This window comes from Panicum hallii, chromosome 9, assembly GCF_002211085.1.
Source record: "Panicum hallii strain FIL2 chromosome 9, PHallii_v3.1, whole genome shotgun sequence".
NCBI classification, from domain to species: domain Eukaryota; kingdom Viridiplantae; phylum Streptophyta; class Magnoliopsida; order Poales; family Poaceae; genus Panicum; species Panicum hallii.
Genome location: NC_038050.1, coordinates 2,753,009 through 2,773,004, shown reverse-complemented (window position 1 = coordinate 2,773,004; position 19,996 = coordinate 2,753,009). Strand labels below are relative to the sequence as shown.

At 45.0% G+C, this 19,996-nt stretch overlaps 4 protein-coding genes across 6 annotated transcripts; all 4 read left to right on the top strand.

Moving 5' to 3' along the window:
* Positions 1-362: 362 nt before the first annotated feature.
* On the top strand, positions 363-5,412 carry LOC112875514 (protein WVD2-like 1). Its single transcript, XM_025939390.1, has 7 exons — positions 363-643; positions 1,981-2,416; positions 2,819-2,904; positions 3,351-3,444; positions 3,529-3,600; positions 4,428-4,538; positions 4,897-5,412. Exons 1-7 carry the CDS (start codon positions 561-563, stop codon positions 5,119-5,121), a joined length of 1,107 nt encoding a protein of 368 aa, XP_025795175.1. The 5' UTR covers positions 363-560; the 3' UTR covers positions 5,122-5,412.
* Positions 5,413-5,572: 160 nt separating this feature from the next.
* On the top strand, positions 5,573-10,307 carry LOC112875513 (probable myosin-binding protein 6). Its single transcript, XM_025939389.1, has 5 exons — positions 5,573-6,077; positions 6,188-6,311; positions 6,845-7,891; positions 7,990-9,227; positions 9,963-10,307. Exons 3-4 carry the CDS (start codon positions 6,919-6,921, stop codon positions 9,195-9,197), a joined length of 2,181 nt encoding a protein of 726 aa, XP_025795174.1. The 5' UTR covers positions 5,573-6,077; positions 6,188-6,311; positions 6,845-6,918; the 3' UTR covers positions 9,198-9,227; positions 9,963-10,307.
* Positions 10,308-13,545: 3,238 nt separating this feature from the next.
* LOC112875395 (protein RTE1-HOMOLOG) lies at positions 13,546-15,158 on the top strand. Of its 2 annotated transcripts, none has more exons than XM_025939234.1 (3): positions 13,546-13,733; positions 14,180-14,457; positions 14,583-15,158. In XM_025939234.1, the coding sequence occupies exons 2-3, from the start codon at positions 14,224-14,226 to the stop codon at positions 14,961-14,963; spliced, it is 615 nt and encodes a 204-aa protein (XP_025795019.1). In that variant the 5' UTR covers positions 13,546-13,733; positions 14,180-14,223; the 3' UTR covers positions 14,964-15,158. The 2 variants fall into 2 exon arrangements, with proteins under 2 accessions (XP_025795019.1, XP_025795020.1); XM_025939235.1 differs by having other exon boundaries at positions 13,546-13,738.
* A 295-nt stretch (positions 15,159-15,453) lies between these two features.
* Positions 15,454-19,772, top strand: LOC112875394 (probable GTP-binding protein OBGC2). 2 transcript variants are annotated; one of them, XM_025939232.1, is made up of 9 exons: positions 15,457-16,166; positions 16,252-16,343; positions 16,938-17,021; positions 17,539-17,616; positions 17,814-18,014; positions 18,133-18,240; positions 18,572-18,646; positions 18,811-19,010; positions 19,246-19,772. In XM_025939232.1, exons 1-9 carry the CDS (start codon positions 15,575-15,577, stop codon positions 19,328-19,330), a joined length of 1,515 nt encoding a protein of 504 aa, XP_025795017.1. In that variant the 5' UTR covers positions 15,457-15,574; the 3' UTR covers positions 19,331-19,772. The 2 variants fall into 2 exon arrangements, with proteins under 2 accessions (XP_025795018.1, XP_025795017.1); XM_025939233.1 differs by lacking the exon at positions 18,133-18,240 and having other exon boundaries at positions 15,454-16,166.
* Positions 19,773-19,996: the final 224 nt, after the last annotated feature.

Here is a 19,996-nt window from a genome sequence, read left to right as displayed (position 1 = left end):
GTTGACCGGCTTAACTGTCAGGTACAAGCATCCGATGTTATTAGCGGCAGTAGCGAACGGGGACCGGACGCACCGACCGTCCTCGGCCATCGTCTTCCCCGGCTCCACGGGCTCGGAAATTACAAGACGTAGTCACCTGCCTGCACAGTGGAAACGGATTAGTTTATGGCTTTATGCCACTGGATTTACTGTTACTGTTGGTTGGGGCATCGACGTTTTCAAGACTGTAGCCTGTGGAGTGCCGTCACTTACACGTGGGCCCAGGCGGCCATCACGGCTCACTCCTCGGTCCTCCCACTGAACTAGTGAATGAAGCACCGTCCCCTCGTGCACGGGGGAGCCGCGCACAGCGAGTCCCCAAAAGAAAAAAAAAACGCATTCCACTTCCACACAAGCGGCTGCGGGGCGGGGAGGTGGAGGAGTAGGCACCGCCACCCTCCGTGACTGGAGGGGACCCGGCGGGGAGCAGGCGGCAGCGGAGGGTCTCGAGGTCCGGAGGCGGGGAGCTAGAGCTACGGTGCTAAAAGAGGAGCGGCGGGCTCGCGCTGTTCTGTCCCCCGATGGCGGCCAGCGGCGAGAGCGGCGGGGATCCGGCGGCGGCACGCCGCCGGTGGGATCTCACCAATAAGGGGCCCGACAGCACGTAATGCCACTGCCTTTAGCTGCATTATGTTCGTTTCCCTTTGTTTTCGGAGGATTTGGGGTGGGTGGCTGTGTCCTCTAGCAGCAATGCTGGCGCTGGAGCTCATCCTTTAGCTGATTGGTAGATCTGGTTGAGGTATCCTTGATTTACGAGATTTTTAGTGATCTTTGGGTGATTTTTTTACTTAGTCTAGGCTGGCGAGTTAGGGTTTGCTTGGTGTAGACATAGCTTGACCTTGCAGATGTGCAGCTTGAGGGGAAAGAGAAGGCAAGTGTTTGATATGTTTCTGGACGAGTCGCTATAAAATCCCCGGTTTCATAGTCCTTACCGCATTGCATCCGTCATGGCTGTTGTTGTTTGTGCCAAGTTTTGTACAAGATTATTACTTACAGTAGCTTCCCCAAGCAGTGTGTTCTTCAAGAGCCCCAATGGGTGCTTCTCCAAGAATTTATGCCAATGTGCGCAACTGCTGGGGGATTACAAGTAGGGAATTATTGATTCGAGCTTCTTTTTGAAGAGGCAAATTTCAACCTTTTGTGTCCCATCTTGTTGAACATGCTGAAGCGTTCTATGGTTCTTTGAAATTTCTTATGGACGTGTTTCTAAACCTGCAGGAACAACAGTGAATATTTCATATCGCATTTCTCTTAGACATCTGATTTGAGGTTAGGTTCCAGGCAATTGATATATTTTATCTGTGGCTTCCTGCTAGAATATTCTGAGTTGGCTGATTTGTTTCCTTTATTACATATCCTATGATCTCTTAATGGTCATACAGAGTTGAAATCTTCCGATATTTGCGGCCAATTCTTGGACACCTGTTAGGAATTTCGTGGACTATTTGGATGCAGCACATGGTTGTTATTACCTGCATTAGGCACATAAGTAAATAAGTGTGTAGTGAATTTCACTAAAAAGGTATGAAGCAAAATCAATGTTTGCTTGTCCTGGGGCTATGCAGTTTAAATGTGTTCAGTTTGGATAACTAGTTTTGTTACTGAGTCTGTAGTCACATACATCAAGGACCGCCAAATATTTCAACTGCTGATCTGCCATCGTGTTTATAGCTGAGTATAGGTGTGTAGGTAATCTTCTGCCAGATTACTCTAAAAGATCGAGTCCCTTCAGTTACCTGATAACACGATTACAGTATTTCTGATGTAGGTGGCATGTTATTTGTTGTGAATAGTTCATAATATGTTCCTTTTGTCCATGATGGTGGTGCGAGCCAGCGACATCAATTGTACTATGTACTATATAATCATTCTTCTCTTCTATCTGAATTCACATGTGACTCTATATGTCTATTTATTCTATATTAATTTCTTTTTCTGCAGTCCAATTGTGAAGGAGACTCTGGAAATTTCTACAGACGAAGAATCAGATGGTGTTGTTATATGCCATCCAAATGGTAACAGCAATACTGATGGATGTGATGAAGCCACTAGTGGCAACCACGATGATGATAGCTCGGAAGGCCAAGTAATTAGTTCTGTTAAGGACCCGGACGTGGAAGGTGACACACAGGAAGACAAGTGTGTAAATCAAGATTCACTGAAGTTGATTGATCAAGAGAAGTCTGCTCCCCCCAAGTCCCCGGCGAAGTCTGCAAGTTCTGGATCGGAAAGGCCTAAACGTGTTGTTCCCCAACCATTCTCCCTTTCTTCTCAAAGAAGGTCTTCTGGAGGAAATGGTGTTGTGGCCAGTCCACCCATCAATAAGGAAAAATCCGGTGATAAAAATAGCATCTCTCCCGCAAGCATGACAAAGAAGGTATGGTCCTGGCCATCTGCATGTTTCTCATTAAATGTTGACACTGCTACATTATTTACCTCTTGCTTTGAGGCTGTTATTACCTAGCAAGATTTTGTTTTGGCCCTATTACCTATTTTGCAATTATTAGACACTGCTATTCTTACCAGCTAATATCATATGTATTCTATCTTATGCATTGAAATTTGAAGCTATCTGATAAGACAAGGGTCTTTCGATCTCCATGTTGAAATTTTCTACCACATGGGAGTATCTTAAATTTGTTGTACAAAACTGAATCCATATCATCTCTAAATTAATTGGGGACATATCTCATTTCTTCGTTTTGTCTGAAAATATTCTTCGATAAACTTTTAGAAAAGGAGGTTATACTAACAGAATTACTCTGGCTATTTATTTCAGAGTACGCCAATGGCACCTAGGAAGACTTTGCAGCCTGAGCAGACATTTCACCCTCAGGAAGAAGACTCATGTTCTGTGACTTCCTCGTATCCTTTTTCTGTTTACTTAGATGTGTTGAGCTTCTTTTCCTTTTTCTTGTGATGTTCCATAGCTATGCACTAACATTTAAGTTTGTGAAAACGACCTTCAAACTTTTTCACACCTAGTTACATATGGATGGACTAATAATACATTGGAATCTTCATGTTCAAAGATAATCAGAAAATTACATACTGGGTTTTCTTAATTAAGCATTGAATTATATGATGTTTCCCATTGAATATGTAATGATGAACATTGAATCTTCTGTGAACTTGAAAGCATGTCCTCATGGTTGTTTTCTATGCCTTCTAAATTGAAAACATTTTGTTATGCACACGCAAATATTGTCAAGATGATGCATTCGTTCTCGTTAATTGTTTGAATTTGGAAATAAATGAATTTACAAGCATTCTGGAATTGCATGCGACCCCTTTTCCTGAGCTGCATAAAGAACTACAACGTCAACAAGAGCTGGTAGAACTAAGACAACTGTCCCGGTTGCCCCTTCATTTGTGTGTGCTAACCGAGCTGACAAGAGGAAGGAGGTCTGTATATAATTGCTTGCATTATTGCCAGATTGGTTGTTTTTTTATGAATTATTGATAGTCACAATGCTGTTAATTTTCCAGTTCTACACAAAACTAGAAGAGAAACACAAGGCTTTGGAAGCAGAGAAGGATGAGGCTGAGGCCAGGAAAAAGGTAAGAACTTACTTCTTAAATCTGATCTGTCTCTTGGGAGTTGGAAGCAACCAATCGTAGGTCAGGTGACTTGAGTTTTGTAATGAGTGTTCTTATGATCTATATGGTAATGCTGTTTTGAAAAAGCTATAACAGGCCCTATTCAAATAGGGTTATTTCTGAGTACTCTCAAAGGGAGCTTTATGTTACTTTTTCTTTATAACAAATTTGCAAAATTCATGGAAGATTCTCACTGACCACACATAATCCTGCCTTCTGTTTTAGTTACAGGCTAGTCTTATTTCTTCCCTTCCCTTGTCCTTTTTCAGTTTTCCTCTGTATTCAACTGCGGTTTCAGGTGTCAAACCCTTTTGCACATACAAGAAATGGGAACATGGGATATATTAAATTTCACATATATAATTAATAGTTTCATGAATATAAACAGTTATAGTCTCCTGTTTACTGTTGTAAACACTTTCTGTATTTTCAATCTGACATCTCAATATTTTTTTAAAATTATTGTTGTGGTCATCTAATCAATGATGGGTCATTTAATTATGGTTGCTTGAATGCCATCTACTATCTTAGGGCTATCATAGGCATCTAGTCAATGTTTTGCTAAGTTAGATATTGTTGTTCGATGGCATTGGCCATCATACACTGTTTCATTCAACTAATCGTCTAATTTACAAGAGTTATATTGACCGTATGCATCTGTGCTTTTCCTTTAGTAAGTGCATGTGCTAGTTTTTTTTTTAATATTGTCTAGTCTTGCCCATATGGAAAGTACTATCATTGTCTTTTATCTATCCTTAACTAATCTTATTTGTTCATTTTTTTGGTAGGAAGAGCAAGAAACTGCTTTAAAGCAACTAAGGAAGTCATTGGTCATTCGAGCAAAACCCATGCCAAGCTTCTATCAAGAAGGCCCCCCACCAAAGGCTGAACTTAAGAAGGTAATTTCAATGTTGTATTCTAATTTTCAATTAAAACATTTTAGCTTGTGACTGTGAGTCTGTGAATGTTGTCATATTTGTTGTATGCCACATACTGTTTAGGGTATAGTAACATACTAACATTCCAAGAGGGAAATGTGCATATACTGATACATGAGGCATACTTTGTGCCCTTTAACATGGGTATAATTAGATCGAGCAAGTAGTATTTCAGAACTATTTTTGTGCGAAAAATTGAAATGCATGATTGTTGCTTGTAGCATGTATATATTGTGTGAACTGTTAGGATACATAGCTACTTTTAAATTATGTAATAGTTCTAGCTGTGAATTTGAGTTTTGCCTTCTGTTCTGTAAAGGTGCCTCCTACTCGTGCCAAATCGCCAAAGTTTACAAGTTCAAGGAGAAAGAGTTGCAGTGATACAGCACAGACATCAGAGGGGAAAAACACTAGTGCATCATCTGCGCGGTCACATCGTCACAGTATCGGAAGTTCTAAAGATGCTAATAGAGTACAATGCTCACCGAAGAATGGTGTGGCAACTAAAACCAGAGCTGTCAAACCTGAGCTGCAGGCCCTTTGAAGAACATGGAGCAGCCAAGCGCTGTGATTGTCTCTGTAGAAACCTAATTACCTAACTCTTAGCCATTTCCATTTTCCATGACATTTTGCTCTTATTTTACACCCGAAATCCCCACCAAAAGAAGGCCGTATGGCCAAGTGCATGCGCTGCTGGACCTTATCCATTCTCTTTTATTCGCCTTGTACTGTGAGTACTCTGTTGCTGGGACTATATGATGTTCCATGTTGTAAATTACTCGAGGGTCTTTGTAAGGAGTCTCACTCGATATCTTGGCCCTTTGAAGCCCTTGAACTAATCTGTGGGCTGAAAAGCTGTTGGAGTGGCATTGTTCTGCTTGATGTATTCCCAGGTTTGGAAACCTGGGGTGGACTTTTGTGGTGCCTGCAGATCCTGAAGTTCCGTGCCTCCATCTTGTGAGGTGTGCTTCAGTTCAAATACAGTTTGGCCCGACAGTTGCCCAATATTCCTGGTGGTTCCTGGCATCGATTGATGGCCAGTTTCACCTTGAAATTCAGGGAGAGGACAGTGAATTTTCAGACTGAAGTTCAGGCTGGATGGTCGATGGTGGCTACAACTAATGCCTCATTGCGAGGCCAACTAATATGGGTAATTTTGCCCAGATATTATCAAAGGTGTAGTCTGTAATGACATGGGCCCACGTTTCAGCGTCAGAGTCAAGGTTGATATGGGACTCGAATGGATGATTGTCAACGCAAGGTATCAATTTGCTACCGGCTTTAAACTTTGTGACCCAGAGCCAGAAAATGAAATAGATAAAAGAAAAGGTTGACAGGGTATGATGGAATATTTGAATTGAAAATTGAGAAAGTCACCTCTACAACGTTTAATTTGAAAAATGAAAAAGGGGAAAATATAAGCATTCGCTTGCCTCTTCTTTATTTATTCTCTGTCTAACCTTCTGTACTATCACAGCCTGTTATGACGAATTCCAAGAGGTACCCGACTTTAATTTCTCCAATTGATATCTTCTTCCATGTCCTTTAATTTATTTATTGATGCAAGTAAAATCTTTGTTTTTCGGTTTTATTTATTGGTTCCATGGTAGTTGGCCAGTTGTGCTCAGGGGACACGCAGTGGGGGAGATCTGAGCAAGCTGTTCCTTTCCTCATTCCTGTCTCCCATCCTAAGAAGCCAAGAACGCCGATGATCACCTCAGAAATGTGATGAAGGTATGTTAGATGAGCCGTTTGATCTTCAGTTTCTTGAATCCTTGATATGAGTTGGGATTTCTTGAGTTAATTCAGTTTTCTTGATCGGACTCTGTACTGGGAAAGTAGGATTGGAAGTTTCGGTTGTGTGAACTGGTTCTTCATTCGAGTTCTTGCTGTTGGTTTTTGTGTCTGATCCAGTGCAAGCTGAATTTTCTGGGTTCTTGCACAGTTTTCGTGTGCAGTTGGTCACAAGTTGCCTCTAATTTCATTCAAGGCTGTAGGCTGGAAATTTTTTTCTTGTTAAAAAAAATCTTATGTTTCTGTATAATCTTGGAATTTACTTTAGGAGCCCCTCTAGCATGGATGGAATCACAAGTTCTATTCCTAAAACCTTCTACCCTAATTCTCCCCTAGAAATGGAAATTTAAGTTGGTATGTTCGAGGTGAATCTAACTGCGGTTTTTTTTTTGGTAGTGCTGGGGTTGCCACTTGACTTATGTTTCAGAGTTTAGGCTATCGTTTTGCCTCTAACCTTAAAATATCTTTTGCAGTACCTATCCAAAATATCATCATCCCAGGAAAGATACAGACTATTTATCCAGTGACAAGTTTCCAGCCGAAATCAATGGCTTCAAGACCAAGTACTGGTAAACCTTGGAGATATCAGCATCTCTCTGCTCTATTGTCTTCAGCAGTCCTAGAATGGGTTTTGATGCTTCTGCTGCTGCTTGAGGGGCTACTCTCCTATCTGGTGACGACATTTGCACACCTTTGCAAGCTGCAACCACCATGCCCAATGTGCACAAGGTTGGATCATGTCTTGGGCAAGGCACAGAAGGGCTTTTACTGCAACCTTATGTGCAGTTCTCACAAGGCAGAAGCATCGTCATGGGCATTTTGCCACATCCACCAAAAGCTTGTTGATGTCCACAGTATGTGTGAGGCCTGCCTTCTTTCATTTGCTACTGACAAGAAGTCAAACCTTGAGACATACCGATCCTTGGTAGGGAAACTTGGTGTTGGCATTGACAATGCAGGTTGCAGAGACAACTTCACTTCGGGAAATGATGCAACTGAAGCACCAGTCCAGAAGGAAACTCTATGCTCATGCTGCTCGAGGCCATTGGAAGTGAAGTCTCATCCTTTTGTCGTTCTTCAGAGCAAAGCTAGTGGCATTGGCATCGAGGGGATCTGTAGAGTTGTTTCAAGAGATCATCAGAGTATCGATGAGATCAATTATGTCGCGTACAGTGAGCTGAAGACCTCTGACACTGAATCAGAGCCCCAGCAGCCTGGTGGTGATGTTGGAAATTTGCAAAAGGATGACTATATTAATTTGAAGGAAGGTTTTGCAATTGGCCATCATCAACTAACAAAGATTGCAGATGACATGCCTCCATATGACAACTCACAGGAGAAAAATCCTGAGCAGTCTGAGTTGACACTAGTCCAGAATGGTGGTTCTGACAGTAAGCCTATTGAAAATTCAGAAGAGTTGGACAACATCCAAGATGATGGAAATGGAAAGGCAAGCCTCCAGTCAACTGATCTTACCATCAAAGATGAGCAGCAAATTACTAAACATCCCGGCACAAGAGGTCTAATTTACCAATTTATCCTCAAACATGTTAAAGTATCTTTCCGCCCTTATGATTGTTTCCTTCATATATTGACAATGCTATCTCTTTTTCATTAGATAAATTGGAAGATGATGTTTGGCACAATGCTCTTAGTTCTACTGAGGAGTTATCATCTGTAGACACTAAATCAGCTGAAACAGACACCATAACAGATGAAAAGAACGCTGAATTTACTCATACAGCAAGAAGGAAGGATTCTTTTAGAGTTCATGAAGATTTGAAGTCACTGTTGTCACACCTTTCTACTGCTTCACAGGCACCTGACTTTGATAGTTCGACCGTCCAGAACCAACATGAACAAGCCATACTTCACAATATCACTAGAGCACTCTCCCTTGATAGGAATTATTCAGGTATCTCTGAGAGCATGGTGCATGAAGCTGAAGGAGAGTGTACAATTGATCAACTGAAGCAACAAATCGAATTAGACTGCAAGTCGATAAACCATCTTTGGAAGGAGCTGGAGGAAGAACGAAACGCTTCAGCTGTCGCGGCGAACCAAACAATGGGCATGATCACTAGACTGCAGGAAGAGAAGGCAGCAATGCAGATGGAAGCCTTGCAGTACCAGAGGATGATGGAAGAGCAAAGCAAGTACGACCGCAAGGACCTTCAGAAGATGGCCCAAACAGTTCAAACACTCCAAGCAGAGATCGAAGGCTACAAGATAAAACTTAAGGATCAGTTGCTCGTCGACGAAATACACGACCACATGCGCCTTTCATATCCGAAAGAACATGGTTCTAGCATCTCCAGAATTAAATCACTCTCGGGTTTTGAGGACGAGAAGACGTACATCTCAAAACGCTTGAGGAATCTAAGACAGAAGCTTCATGACTTCTCAAACAATAGCAAGCTTGTTCCATTTCCCAGGCTCAGTGATGACAAAGAAGGTTCAGTTGATGACAGAAACAACGAGGATGCGTGTGAAGATGCCGACGAAGACGACAACACAGACGATTCAGAATTCAACAAGCATCTAGGAAGAAATGGGGACATATTCAGGGACTTGAAACACGGCAGAGGACATGATCCAGAGGGGCAGTACCATGCCATGGTCAGTGAGAATGACCTTGCTTCTTTCGAAGACCAGATAGCTGAAGTCAGTGAGAGGCTGATGGCGCTGGATGCGGACCGGAGCTTCCTGGAGCATAGCGTGAACTCGCTGAGAAACGGCGAGGCAGGCGAGGAGCTGATCCGCGACATCGCTAGCAGCCTCATGGAGCTCCGGAAGGTGGGGACCACTTGGAAAGAGTATGATTAGCTGAAGACGCCGGCGACTGCTGTAGCAGAGGTAATGTGATGTTTCAGTCAGCCCATTGACTGAACCGAAAACTTCTGAATTCTACTGAATCTCTAGTCCAGTATTCTTTTTTTGGAAAAATTCGGTTTACACCCTCCAACTATCATAAAAATACGATTTTCAACTTTTAATTGCAAAACCGGATAACATAGAACATCCAACTATCGAAACCGTGCAAATTTGGTTCTTTAGGTGGTTTCAAAGGTGATTTTCCATTTTGTGAAAATTAAAAATATATAATTTTTAAACTAAAAAATTTATAAGTAATTTATTTTAAATAAAAAAATACGAAATGGATATAAAATTTTTCTAAGAATGTGACTTATCTATTGACACTCTATTCGGATCCAATTTTTCTATGTTCATAGTATTTAATTGCTTGTAGTTATACCTATTATTTTTCAATAAATAAGTTTCAAATAGAGCAATAATAGATATGTTATATTTTTAGAAATCTTTTTATACTAGTTTCATATTTTTATGATTTAAAATAGATTAGTTTTGATTTTTATCTAATTAGAATTTTTTTTAAAAAAATACAAAACTAATTTTTAACCACCCAAAGGGCTAAATCTGTATGGTTTCAATAGTTGGATGGTTTATGTTACCTAGTTTCGTAGTCGAAGGTTGAAAATTGAACTTTTGCGTTTCTTTTTCTTTTCTTTATTGTTACGAGTTATTTATCCTCAGCCTGACTGAATTAACTGACGGTTGTCCATTTTGCAGGGTGTAAATAATGATGAGCTGATTGTAGTGGAGCATGTATCTGCGGTTGCTGTCATCTGGTTGTGGTTGTGAGTATGCAAGTGCGCCGAGCATTTCGCGTGAAGTCATGTGCATTGCATTGCAGAGTTTTGGTGCTTGCTTGTGACCAGTGTATATGCACTTCTGAGAGCTTTCTTTTTTTTTTCTTTTTTTCCCCTGGACATGATGTATAGTGCTTTGTTTTTCTTAAAAAAAATCCAGAACATTTCTCTTGTTTATTTTTATTTCTTTTCCCTGGGAGAGTTTTGGGGTTGCTCCCTGTCCTGAGCCTCCTGGCCAACCAAACGTGTCTGACGCGAAAATTCTGATGCGAGCCGACCCATATTTTGATGCAAGAATGTTGCCACTTCACAGTTCACTCTGGCTCTTTCAGGACACGTTCAGAAATCGGAATGCAAGAAACGAAACAGTTTCAAAACATCCTGCCTTCTCCGGCCTCCCTTCACCGCCGCCCAGTTTCCTCACTGTCGATCACCCAAACATCCCATATTCCCATCAAGCAGCAAGACCCCGGAGCACGCGCACCGCGCCGGCGCCCATGCGGCGTGGCGCCTTCTGGCTCCGACGATGGTTGCCGTAGCCTTCTCGCCTCGCCGCCGCCCCATTCCCGTCAATCAGACCGGCGCCCTTGCGGGCGGGGTGCGCGTGGGTGCGCCGGTCCACGTGCGTGCTCGCCTGTTCGGTGTTCCAGCGCCGACGATGGCTTGGGCTGCTGGTGCTCTCGATCCAACGCGCGCGCACCAGACCAGAGCCGAAAGGGCTCGCGTGTTAGGCCCGTCCCATGATCCGCGCGCCCCTCCCTACCCTGTGCCAGGGCGAGCTCCGAGCTGCAGCCACGTTCCTGAGCTCCGGTGTCCAGGTTCGCCGAGCTCCGCAGCAAGTGCTCCCTGCCTTCCAAAGTGCTCGCCGCCGTCCGCTTCCAGCTCCTCGTCCAGCAGTCAAGCACGCGCACAGCGATGAGAGAGAGAGAGAGAGAGAGAGAGAGAGAGAGAGAGAGAGAGAGAGAGAGAGAGCGAGCGAGCGAGCGAGCGAGAGCGCTAGAGCTGTCAGGTTGACACGTCGAGAAAAGTCAAAAAAGGAATTAGAATGCACCGGCCTCCTTGTTGCTTCCTGGACTGAAGAATGTGAATCGCCGGGTGCATGCAGACTGCAAGTCTGAATCTGAGGAATAATGCGCGTTCCAATTCCAAAACCCAACGCCTGTTTCTTTCTCGCCTGGAAGACATGCATTCCAAGGTCAGATGCCAATGCCAAACGTCTCTCCCTCTCATCTCCCCTATTTCTCTAGCTACGCACTTCCATCTTGCCGAGCCCGTGCTCGTGTATTTATACGCATGCATCGATCCACGCTGCAACGCACACAGCTCACATGAACGCACTGACACAACGGCAGCGTGCTTGAACTATCAAAGGTGCTTCCGATTCCGATCGATTGGTGTAGTAGCTGCTGGGGGACACGTACATCGTCCATGATGATGAGGTCGACGGCTCTTGCAGCGGCGGTTCTTGTCCTCGCCGTCGCCGCCGGAGGCGGCGTCCTTGGCGCGGCGGCGCGCCCGGTGGCGAGCCAGGGCGGCGGCTCCGTCGTCGCGGTGGAGTTCACGGGCACCAACTCCTCGGCGCAGCCGTCCAACTGCACGTACGGGAACAACGTCGGCGGCGTGTGCCCTCCGACTCCTCCCGGTGCTGGGCACTAGCAGGAACCAACAGGAAATCTTCCTTATGCTTCCGTTAGGCTCGGGTCCAAGGAGAACAGTGAAAAAGGAGTAAGGGCTAGACAAGGGGTTTATTCCTAGAGATGTTCATCTCTTCTTTATTTAGGATCCGAAACTCAAATTTTCATCCTCCATTTCGTACAATCACAGCAAACGTTTACGGTTGAGGTTGTATCGTTATCAGCTTGTTTTTATAGTTCCTTCTCTAAACAATTCGGTTTTATTTGAATAAATACAGACTTAGTTTTATTTGAATAAATACAGACGACTTATACGACTGATCCAAATTCAAAAGTTACACGCCTTGGCCCGATTGGCGTGGCGACCGGATCGGGCCGTGGCCCAGCCGAAAAATGAGTGTGTTTCCTGCCGAGTCGGTCCAGGTCCAGAGCGCACAAAATCCCCGCCTGGAAGCCCATCCACGAACTAAAGTCGGTTTACATTGTCAATGACTTCTGTCGACAGTATCGTTGCCTTGTTGAGACATCATCAAAACATCCAAGAATTAGGCAACCTTTAGCACAGATCGTCATCATGAAAGCTTCATCCAGAAATTTATCAATGATCATAACACTAACAATTTCACACACGCCCGATGCATTCTGAAATTAAAATAGCACTGGAACTAGGCGAAGCAAAATTCTCGAGATGAAATCATGGATTCAGTTCTCAAACTAGTTCCAGCTCAAATCAATCAAGAACATTAGTTCAACCTCAACTCTCAAAACCCTCGGCACAGAATCGAGGGAGTTGGAAAAACTTCTCGTATAGCCGAATCAAAGAACAAAAGAAATAAGGAATCAAAGACAAGAACTGCTCGGATCATGCGGACGACAAAACCATCTCATCTCGACCAATGTCTCGGTACGGTTCTTCCTTGCCGCCGCCATGGACGCGTGCGGGTCAATCCGAACTCAATTCTTCCCGCCGCCGTACAATATGAACTCCGAGCCGTGAATTTCCACCTTGGCCGCCGCCTGCCGCTGCCTCCTCGCTGCCGCCGCCGCCAACGTACTACCGGCCCCTCCGGACGCGGCCTTCTTCCCGTTCCCGCTGCCGTCGGCGGTGGCGGGAGTCGAGGGGGGCTTGTAGTACATGCTCCCCGTCTGGGGGCAGTGCCGTAGGACCGCACGGCGACCCTGGTGCCCATCTCCAGCAGCTCCTCGCACACGCGGCGGTACCGGCTGCCGATCGGCGCAGACTTCTTCCTCCCCATCTCTTCCCGCCCGGGCAAGAACTCTGAACTCCTCCCAAGAACGGGCGCGCGGACGACGGGACGAGCGCGGCGAGGTTGGAGCTGATCGAGCCGAGAGATCGAACGCCGCCGAGCGCGGGCGCGAGCTCTCGGTTTCTTTCCTCGAGGTGGCTGGAGCCCTCGAGGTGGCTGGAGCGCGGCGCGAGTTCTTGGTTTCTTTTCTCGCGGCGGATGATGGCCGAAGCGCGGCGCGAGTTCTCGGTTGCTTTTCTCGCGGCGGATTGATGGCTGGAGCGCGAGACTGGCAAGAGGTACCTCGGAGAGAGGGATGGCTGGGTATTTGTAGCCGGGGGAGGCGAGGAGAGGTCGGTGGCTCGGCGCGGCGGGCGGGTGAGTCCGACGACGGCGGGGGCTGCGGTTTGGAACTCCGAGTCGGCCGCGCGGGTGGGGGTGGGGCGGGCGGTGTGGCGGGGTGGCGAGGGCCCGCCAAGGAAACTTCAAAGGCCAACCATTTAACATCATCACTTCATCGGAGATTCAGTGGCCCAGAAGAGCCCAGGCCTCAAACTTGGCCCATCTACAGACCATATAGGGCCCAACCCAATTTTCCATCTTCCCTTCCCCTCCATTCCAATCCCAATCGCGAGCTCGCGACTCGGGCACCGGTAGCCGCGGGCGAGAGTGGGGACGACGAGGGACCGTGAGGTGCTGCGGGCGGCGAGTTAGCCGCCGTTGCCGCGGTGGGCGGATTCCAGATCCGGTCGTTCCCTCTGTCGGACCACAACATCCTCAGCACCGGCGACGATTGGCCGACGACTACTGGTGAGGTCCAAATTCCTTCTCTGCCTCGCTATGCGGCGCCGGCCCCCTTTTGATATTTCGTTCAAGTCGAGCCTGTGGTCGATTAGATTTAGTGTGATTTTTGCTGAATTGCTGAATTAGACGATGTCTGCACCACCTTCTACTAGATTGTGCCGCGTTATCTCTATCCATTCCATTGGTTGCGACGATGCTATCTATAACAGCTCGGTTGGGGGCAACATCGTTGGCCATGTTATCTGTGAGCCTCATTCTGCAAGTGGATTTTATTTGCCCAGTACCTTTGAAATCCTGTATAAGTGTTACATATTTCAGGAATTGAGATACTGCTAACTACTGAATTTTTATGCATTTGTGTAACTTCTCATTATGTTACCCGACCACATGCCTGCCAGCCCAGTTGGTTCTGTGGAGTGCTCAATATTTTTCCTTTCATCATTCTTTTGCAGAAATTGCCTCCACCTATCAACCAGCAGTTTCAACTTAAGATCTGATGGAAAATGACAGAAGCCAGCTTGGTCAGATCGACCCAAGAAGAGCCCGCTTTCCTTGTTGCATCGTATGGACTCCAATACCCTTCATCACATGGGTGGTGCCATTTATCGGTCACATTGGTATCTGCAGAGAAGATGGTGTGATTCTGGACTTCGCTGGTCCAAATTTTATATCAGTTGACAACTTTGCATTTGGAGCTGTTGCACGCTACATTCAAGTAAACTGCGATGAGGTTTGTAACCTGCGATTTTTGCTCTTCTCTTTGACTTTCTGAATGCTTGAAGCATGCTAGTGTTTACCACCAAACATTGATCTTTTTCCCTCAAAAAAAAAACATTGATCTTTCGGAATCTGCAGTGCTATAAGCTTCTTGAAGCTGAAGGAGATGCCACGTGGGACGGTGCACTGAAGAAAGGTACGCAGGAGTTCCAGAACAGGAACTACAACCTGTTCACCTGCAACTGCCACTCCTTTGTTGTGAACAATCTGAACCGTCTGTTTTACTCGGGCCACGACAAATGGAACGTGGTCAGCCTAGCTGCGGTGATGTTTTTACGAGGCCGCTGGGTGAGCACGGCGTCTGTTCTGAAGACCTTCTTACCTTTCGCCGTTGTTCTCTCCATCGGTACCCTCCTTGGCAGCATGACATTCCTGATTGGCATTGTGGCTTTTGCCGCAGTGATGACTGGCTGGTTCCTTGTGGGCACCTACTGCATCAAAGGCCTCATAGAGTTGTGATTAGAGTAGATATGACGCGTTCGGGGTTCAAGAGCACGCACTTTTAATTGTTAATACCTTCCTATATGATTGGTTCTTGATGGTATTCATCTATGGATGCGAATGAATCATGTGGAATGAATTGTGTAGCTTGATGTACTGGTTGTTGTCGCTCTTTCTCTGTGCTGTTAAAGGAACATGCCACAGCTTCAAGTCCATACTACATGGTCTATAGGTCATATATCAAAGTGCATGGTTTGAGTGAAGAAAATATTGTGTTCCATATGGAACCTTCAGTTGCCAATTTACCATGTGTCAAAGTTCATGATCTTGGGTAGGGTAATCTGTAAGCAGTATTGGTTCTTCTGCTCTGGTTACTGGCCTACTGCTAAGTTCACTTGTCATGTCAACATTCAGGAGCATTCACGATCGCATCTCACATGTTCAGACAATACGTTTTGCTGCAAGATGGAATAATTCACGCGAGTACACGACCGACGGTCCCGATGGTTTCCTCGTAGCAGTCCAACGGCGGACGCTGCGCAGCAACTGGGCTTATCGGTTATCTCCACTCCACCCCTCTCCGCGCAAACGCCACTGCAGCCACGCCGCGGCAAGCCGGCAACACCACCATGGCGCTTCTCCTCCACCCCCGCCTCCCCTCCCACCCTCCCCGCGCGGCCACCCAGCACCACCCCGCCATCTCGGACGGCTCTTGCCTCGTTCCCCTCCCCGGCCTTGCGTGGAAGCGAATGCCGTTCGCGGTCACGTGCCGGGCGGCAAGGGTCAAGGAGGCCGCTCCGACCACGCGCGCCGCCCCGCCCCCGCCGGCGTCGCTGGCGAAGGAGGCGCACAAGTACTTCGACCACGCCGTGGTCACGGTCCGCGCGGGCGACGGCGGGCACGGCGCCGTGCTCGCCATGCCGCCCGCGCCATCCGCCGACGCCGCCAAGCCCCGCGGCAGGTTTAACAGGGTCGAGAAGAAGAGCAAGAAGGTGTCGTACAAGCGGAACTACGACGGGTCGGTGGCGCTGCCTACGGGCGGGCACGGTGGCGATGTCGTGGTTTACGCCGACGAGGCCGAGGAGACACTGCTGCGGTTCCATGAGAAGGCGCGGTACTGTGCCAAGAGGGGCGGGAACGTGGGCGCCGCCGGTGGCACGCTGAGCTCGCGGATGCACAGCGGGTTCGCCGGGGAGACGCTCAGGATACCCGTGCCTGTAGGTTTGTGGATTCGGTGCTGTGAATTCCGAGCATTTTTCCTGTGTGAGGATGGGTACATAATCTATACCTTGGCATCGAATTGCAGGAACTGTTGTGAAGCGCAAGAAGGGGACTGTTCTTGCTGATTTGGATCATCCCGGTGATGAAGTGCTCGTTGCTAGGGGTGGACAGGGCGGGGTGAGTTTTTACGTACTGAAATTTTGTCAAGAAGAAATGTGAATTCCTAGTCCCAGAAACATATCCCCAAACTTTATGAAACATTCCCTTTTGAGGGCCCAAAATGGTATGGGGGCGTAGTTAGCATTTACCCATCGTGTCATTGTTATTCAATAATCAATATTACTTTGAGCACAAATGTGTATAGTGACTGGTAAGAATTTTAACCATCCCTCTCTGCATTAACATTTCCAATGCATGAAGCTGTGTGCTAACTCATTGAAAGTTGTATGTAACCGCTCTAGCAAAGATCTATAACTTGATCATTCATAGGTACTGGTGTATTATAAATTGGTGCCAGTAACTGACTTGAATATGAAAGATGGTGTAGGTTTCTATTTTTTGCAGACTAGAAATGGCTACAATACCAGTTCCTTTAGTTACTGAGTTCATAGTATAAATATTCTGACTCTTTCTAAGCCTAGCTTTGCAAATTTGCTTCTTTCATGTATCTCTGTGCTTTGGATTTCTTTTACCATTCACTGTGTTTGTTCCCTCTTATTTTTCATACTATTATGACCTTCCAGTCTTACAGGCCTAGTTTATATTTTTCAGATCAGCTTGATAGATGTGCCTGAGTACAGGAGGAGGAAAGCCATGGCTTTATCACCAAACATCATTCGTGATGCTAGTGACAAGGTAAGTTGTCAGTATTGCCATTCAAAACGATTAGATGGGAGCTTGAAAGACATTTTACCAACACGTTACCTTCGTTGTATCTTCTACCCTGGGGAAGGATTTATTGGGGATAAACATAGTTATGTGTTTTTAATAATGCATTGCTTGTTTAGTGCTTAGGTTTGTACAAACAGCCCATCAGAGAACATAATGCAATCTAGTTGACTGCCTCCTCTCACATGCTTTTCAAGTGTCAAGCTGCTTGCATGTCTGCAATGCCATGTTAAGCATGAACTTAAATAATTTTCCACAGACTATGGTTAATGATTGGTCATGAGAAGAAGACATCAATGATGCTTAAGTGGTAATGCTAATAGTCAACTATAAATTTCTTAACATACGGAACACTGAACTGCTGGTAATTATTGCTGTTAGTGTGATGGATTTTGATAATCTAAATTTCAAGAGACATCGTCAAGTTGATTTTGCTGTCTGTTATTCTCATGTCCATAATTACCTCGCTTGTTTTTGTTTGCAGGTATTAACTCATGGTCAACCTGGTGAGGAAGTAAGCTTGGAGTTAATCTTAAGGGTAGTTGCTGATGTTGGCCTTGTGGTACGGTGTTTCTCTAATGCTGGCATCTCAAGTTTTCAGGAACAAGACATTGTTTTCATCATTTAGTTAAATAGTTTTCTTCTTGAGTTTGTCCTGTGGCATAGGTTGCAGATGTTTGTTTCCAAATTTGGCTTGCTTCATTGCTATTTTTCCGCATGTTACCATGCTGGTATAAAGTGTCTTAATTGCATCTTCAGGGACTTCCAAATGCTGGAAAGTCAACACTTCTATCGGCTATAACTCTTGCAAGACCAGACATTGCCGATTATCCATTCACTACATTAATGCCAAATCTTGGCCGGCTTGGTGGAGATCCTGCTTTAGGGGCGCTGCAGTTTTCCTCGGAAGCAACATTGGCAGATCTGCCAGGTCTGATTGAGGGCGCTCATCTGGGAAAGGTTCTGCTTTTACTTCTGTGTCCTTATTGGTTCCTACACAAAATCTCTTCAGAAATTTTATGCTGCCTGCCCTTCCTATTTTTCTTTGGACTCATCATGTAGCTTCATGGAACTTCAGGGTCTTGGTCGCAATTTCTTGAGACATCTAAGGAGAACTAGAGCAATTGTCCATGTCGTTGATGCTGCTGCAGATGACCCTGTGAATGATTATAAAATTGTCAGAGAAGTAATTTCTAATTGCTTTCATCATTCCCATGTGCTGTTTGGTTTTCAATTTTCACTTTTCACTTCTCAGTATTATGATGTTCACTATTTGTATGATCCATAGCTGTAGCCCTGATTCTGTTAGAATAACATCAGTGGTGAGATACCTAGGCTTCTAGAGACTTAGCAAAAATATCTTAGCATAAAACTTGCTCTCTTAAGACATTGCAAATTTCAATTGGGGATATCAGGCTTGTGATTTGTGAAAGTGAAAACTGAATCATTCGTCTATATTTTGTTTCTCAAGTCAAGGTGAAGTGTTGAACAGTGATCTGGCATGCATATCTTTGCAGGAATTAAGGATGTATAACCCCCAATACCTAGAGCGACCTTATGTTGTGGTTCTGAACAAGATTGATCTTCCTAAGGTGCACTTCAATTCCTTAATTTGAGTTAAATATTGTCTTCCTAATTGGAGGATGCAATTTTCTGTTTCAACTAATCTCCTGAAGATTTTACCTCATGTTATTATGGTCGGTGTTTTAACTATTGTAGCTTTTTGATCCCCCCCCCCCCCCCCCTCTCCTTGTAGGCCCATGATAGGCTATCATCACTGGCTTTGGAAATATCTTCAATTGGATGTGAAGAAGCCCATAACAAAAATGACATCAATGATACCAGAAATGCAAACATAAGCAAACATCAGGTTCCATTGGACGCTGAAGTTGAAGGCAGCGAAAAGGAACTTGAGGACTATCCAAGACCTCAAGCTGTTGTTGCTGCAAGCGTATTGTATGTCTCATCACCTTACCCAACTAAACTGCATGTTTATAATGCCTTCATTTCAAGCTGTTCATATTCCCAAAACAAAGTTCATAAATCTGTTGTTCTGTTTATGATGCAAACATGCACCCTTGCTATTACCAGTACATTTTTCTTGGCTGCCTAACCCTTGAAGCAATACGTTCTAGTTTAATGTCTGCTTATTTCCTGCCCTATTTTAACATCACTTCATTCTGTTCTCCAGGAGGCACATTGGGATCGATGAGATGCTGAAGGAGATAAGGGCAGCCCTGAGAAAATGCTTTGATCACAAATTGCCAGAGCCATGAAGCCTATGAGTATGATATGGTGAGGGAGACAAGGGCAGCCCTAACAAAATGCTTTGATCACAAATTGCCAGAGTCATGAAGCCTATGATATGCTGAAGGAGGTAAGTCAGCATATCATAGGCCTACTACCATTGTTCAGTAGCATAAAGGGAGTGAAGTGGACGGTCCCTTGGCACATGCCGAAGAGTTCCCAACGGCAGTAAAAAGCCGTGGTTCGCACTTGCAGCAACAACACCAACTTTTGAAGGATGAAGCCACCCAGGGGCGGACCTGCATATGTACACCTAAAAAGTTTGGCCAAAAAATTGTAATCCCATAGTCATAGCATATGTACATAATGTCGGTTAGGTGAGAAGAAATAAAAAAAACAAATTGTCTCGTCCCTTTAGCTTAATGTTAGTAGGGATGGTAACGGATAATGACTCTAGCGCTTTCTTCGCAATTCAACTTGGTCTTTATATATTTTTAGCTTAAAATTATATAAGATTTGTATATTTTTAGCTCAAAATTATATAAGATTAGAGTGTAGCGTTTAGGTTATCTAGATTATCTAGGCTAAAATTCAAAGTTACCTTGTTACGTAGTCGTAGACATACAATACAGTTATGCCACTTTCTGTTAACATGATCAGCAAGTGCATACATTAAATAATTTGAAAATCTTGCC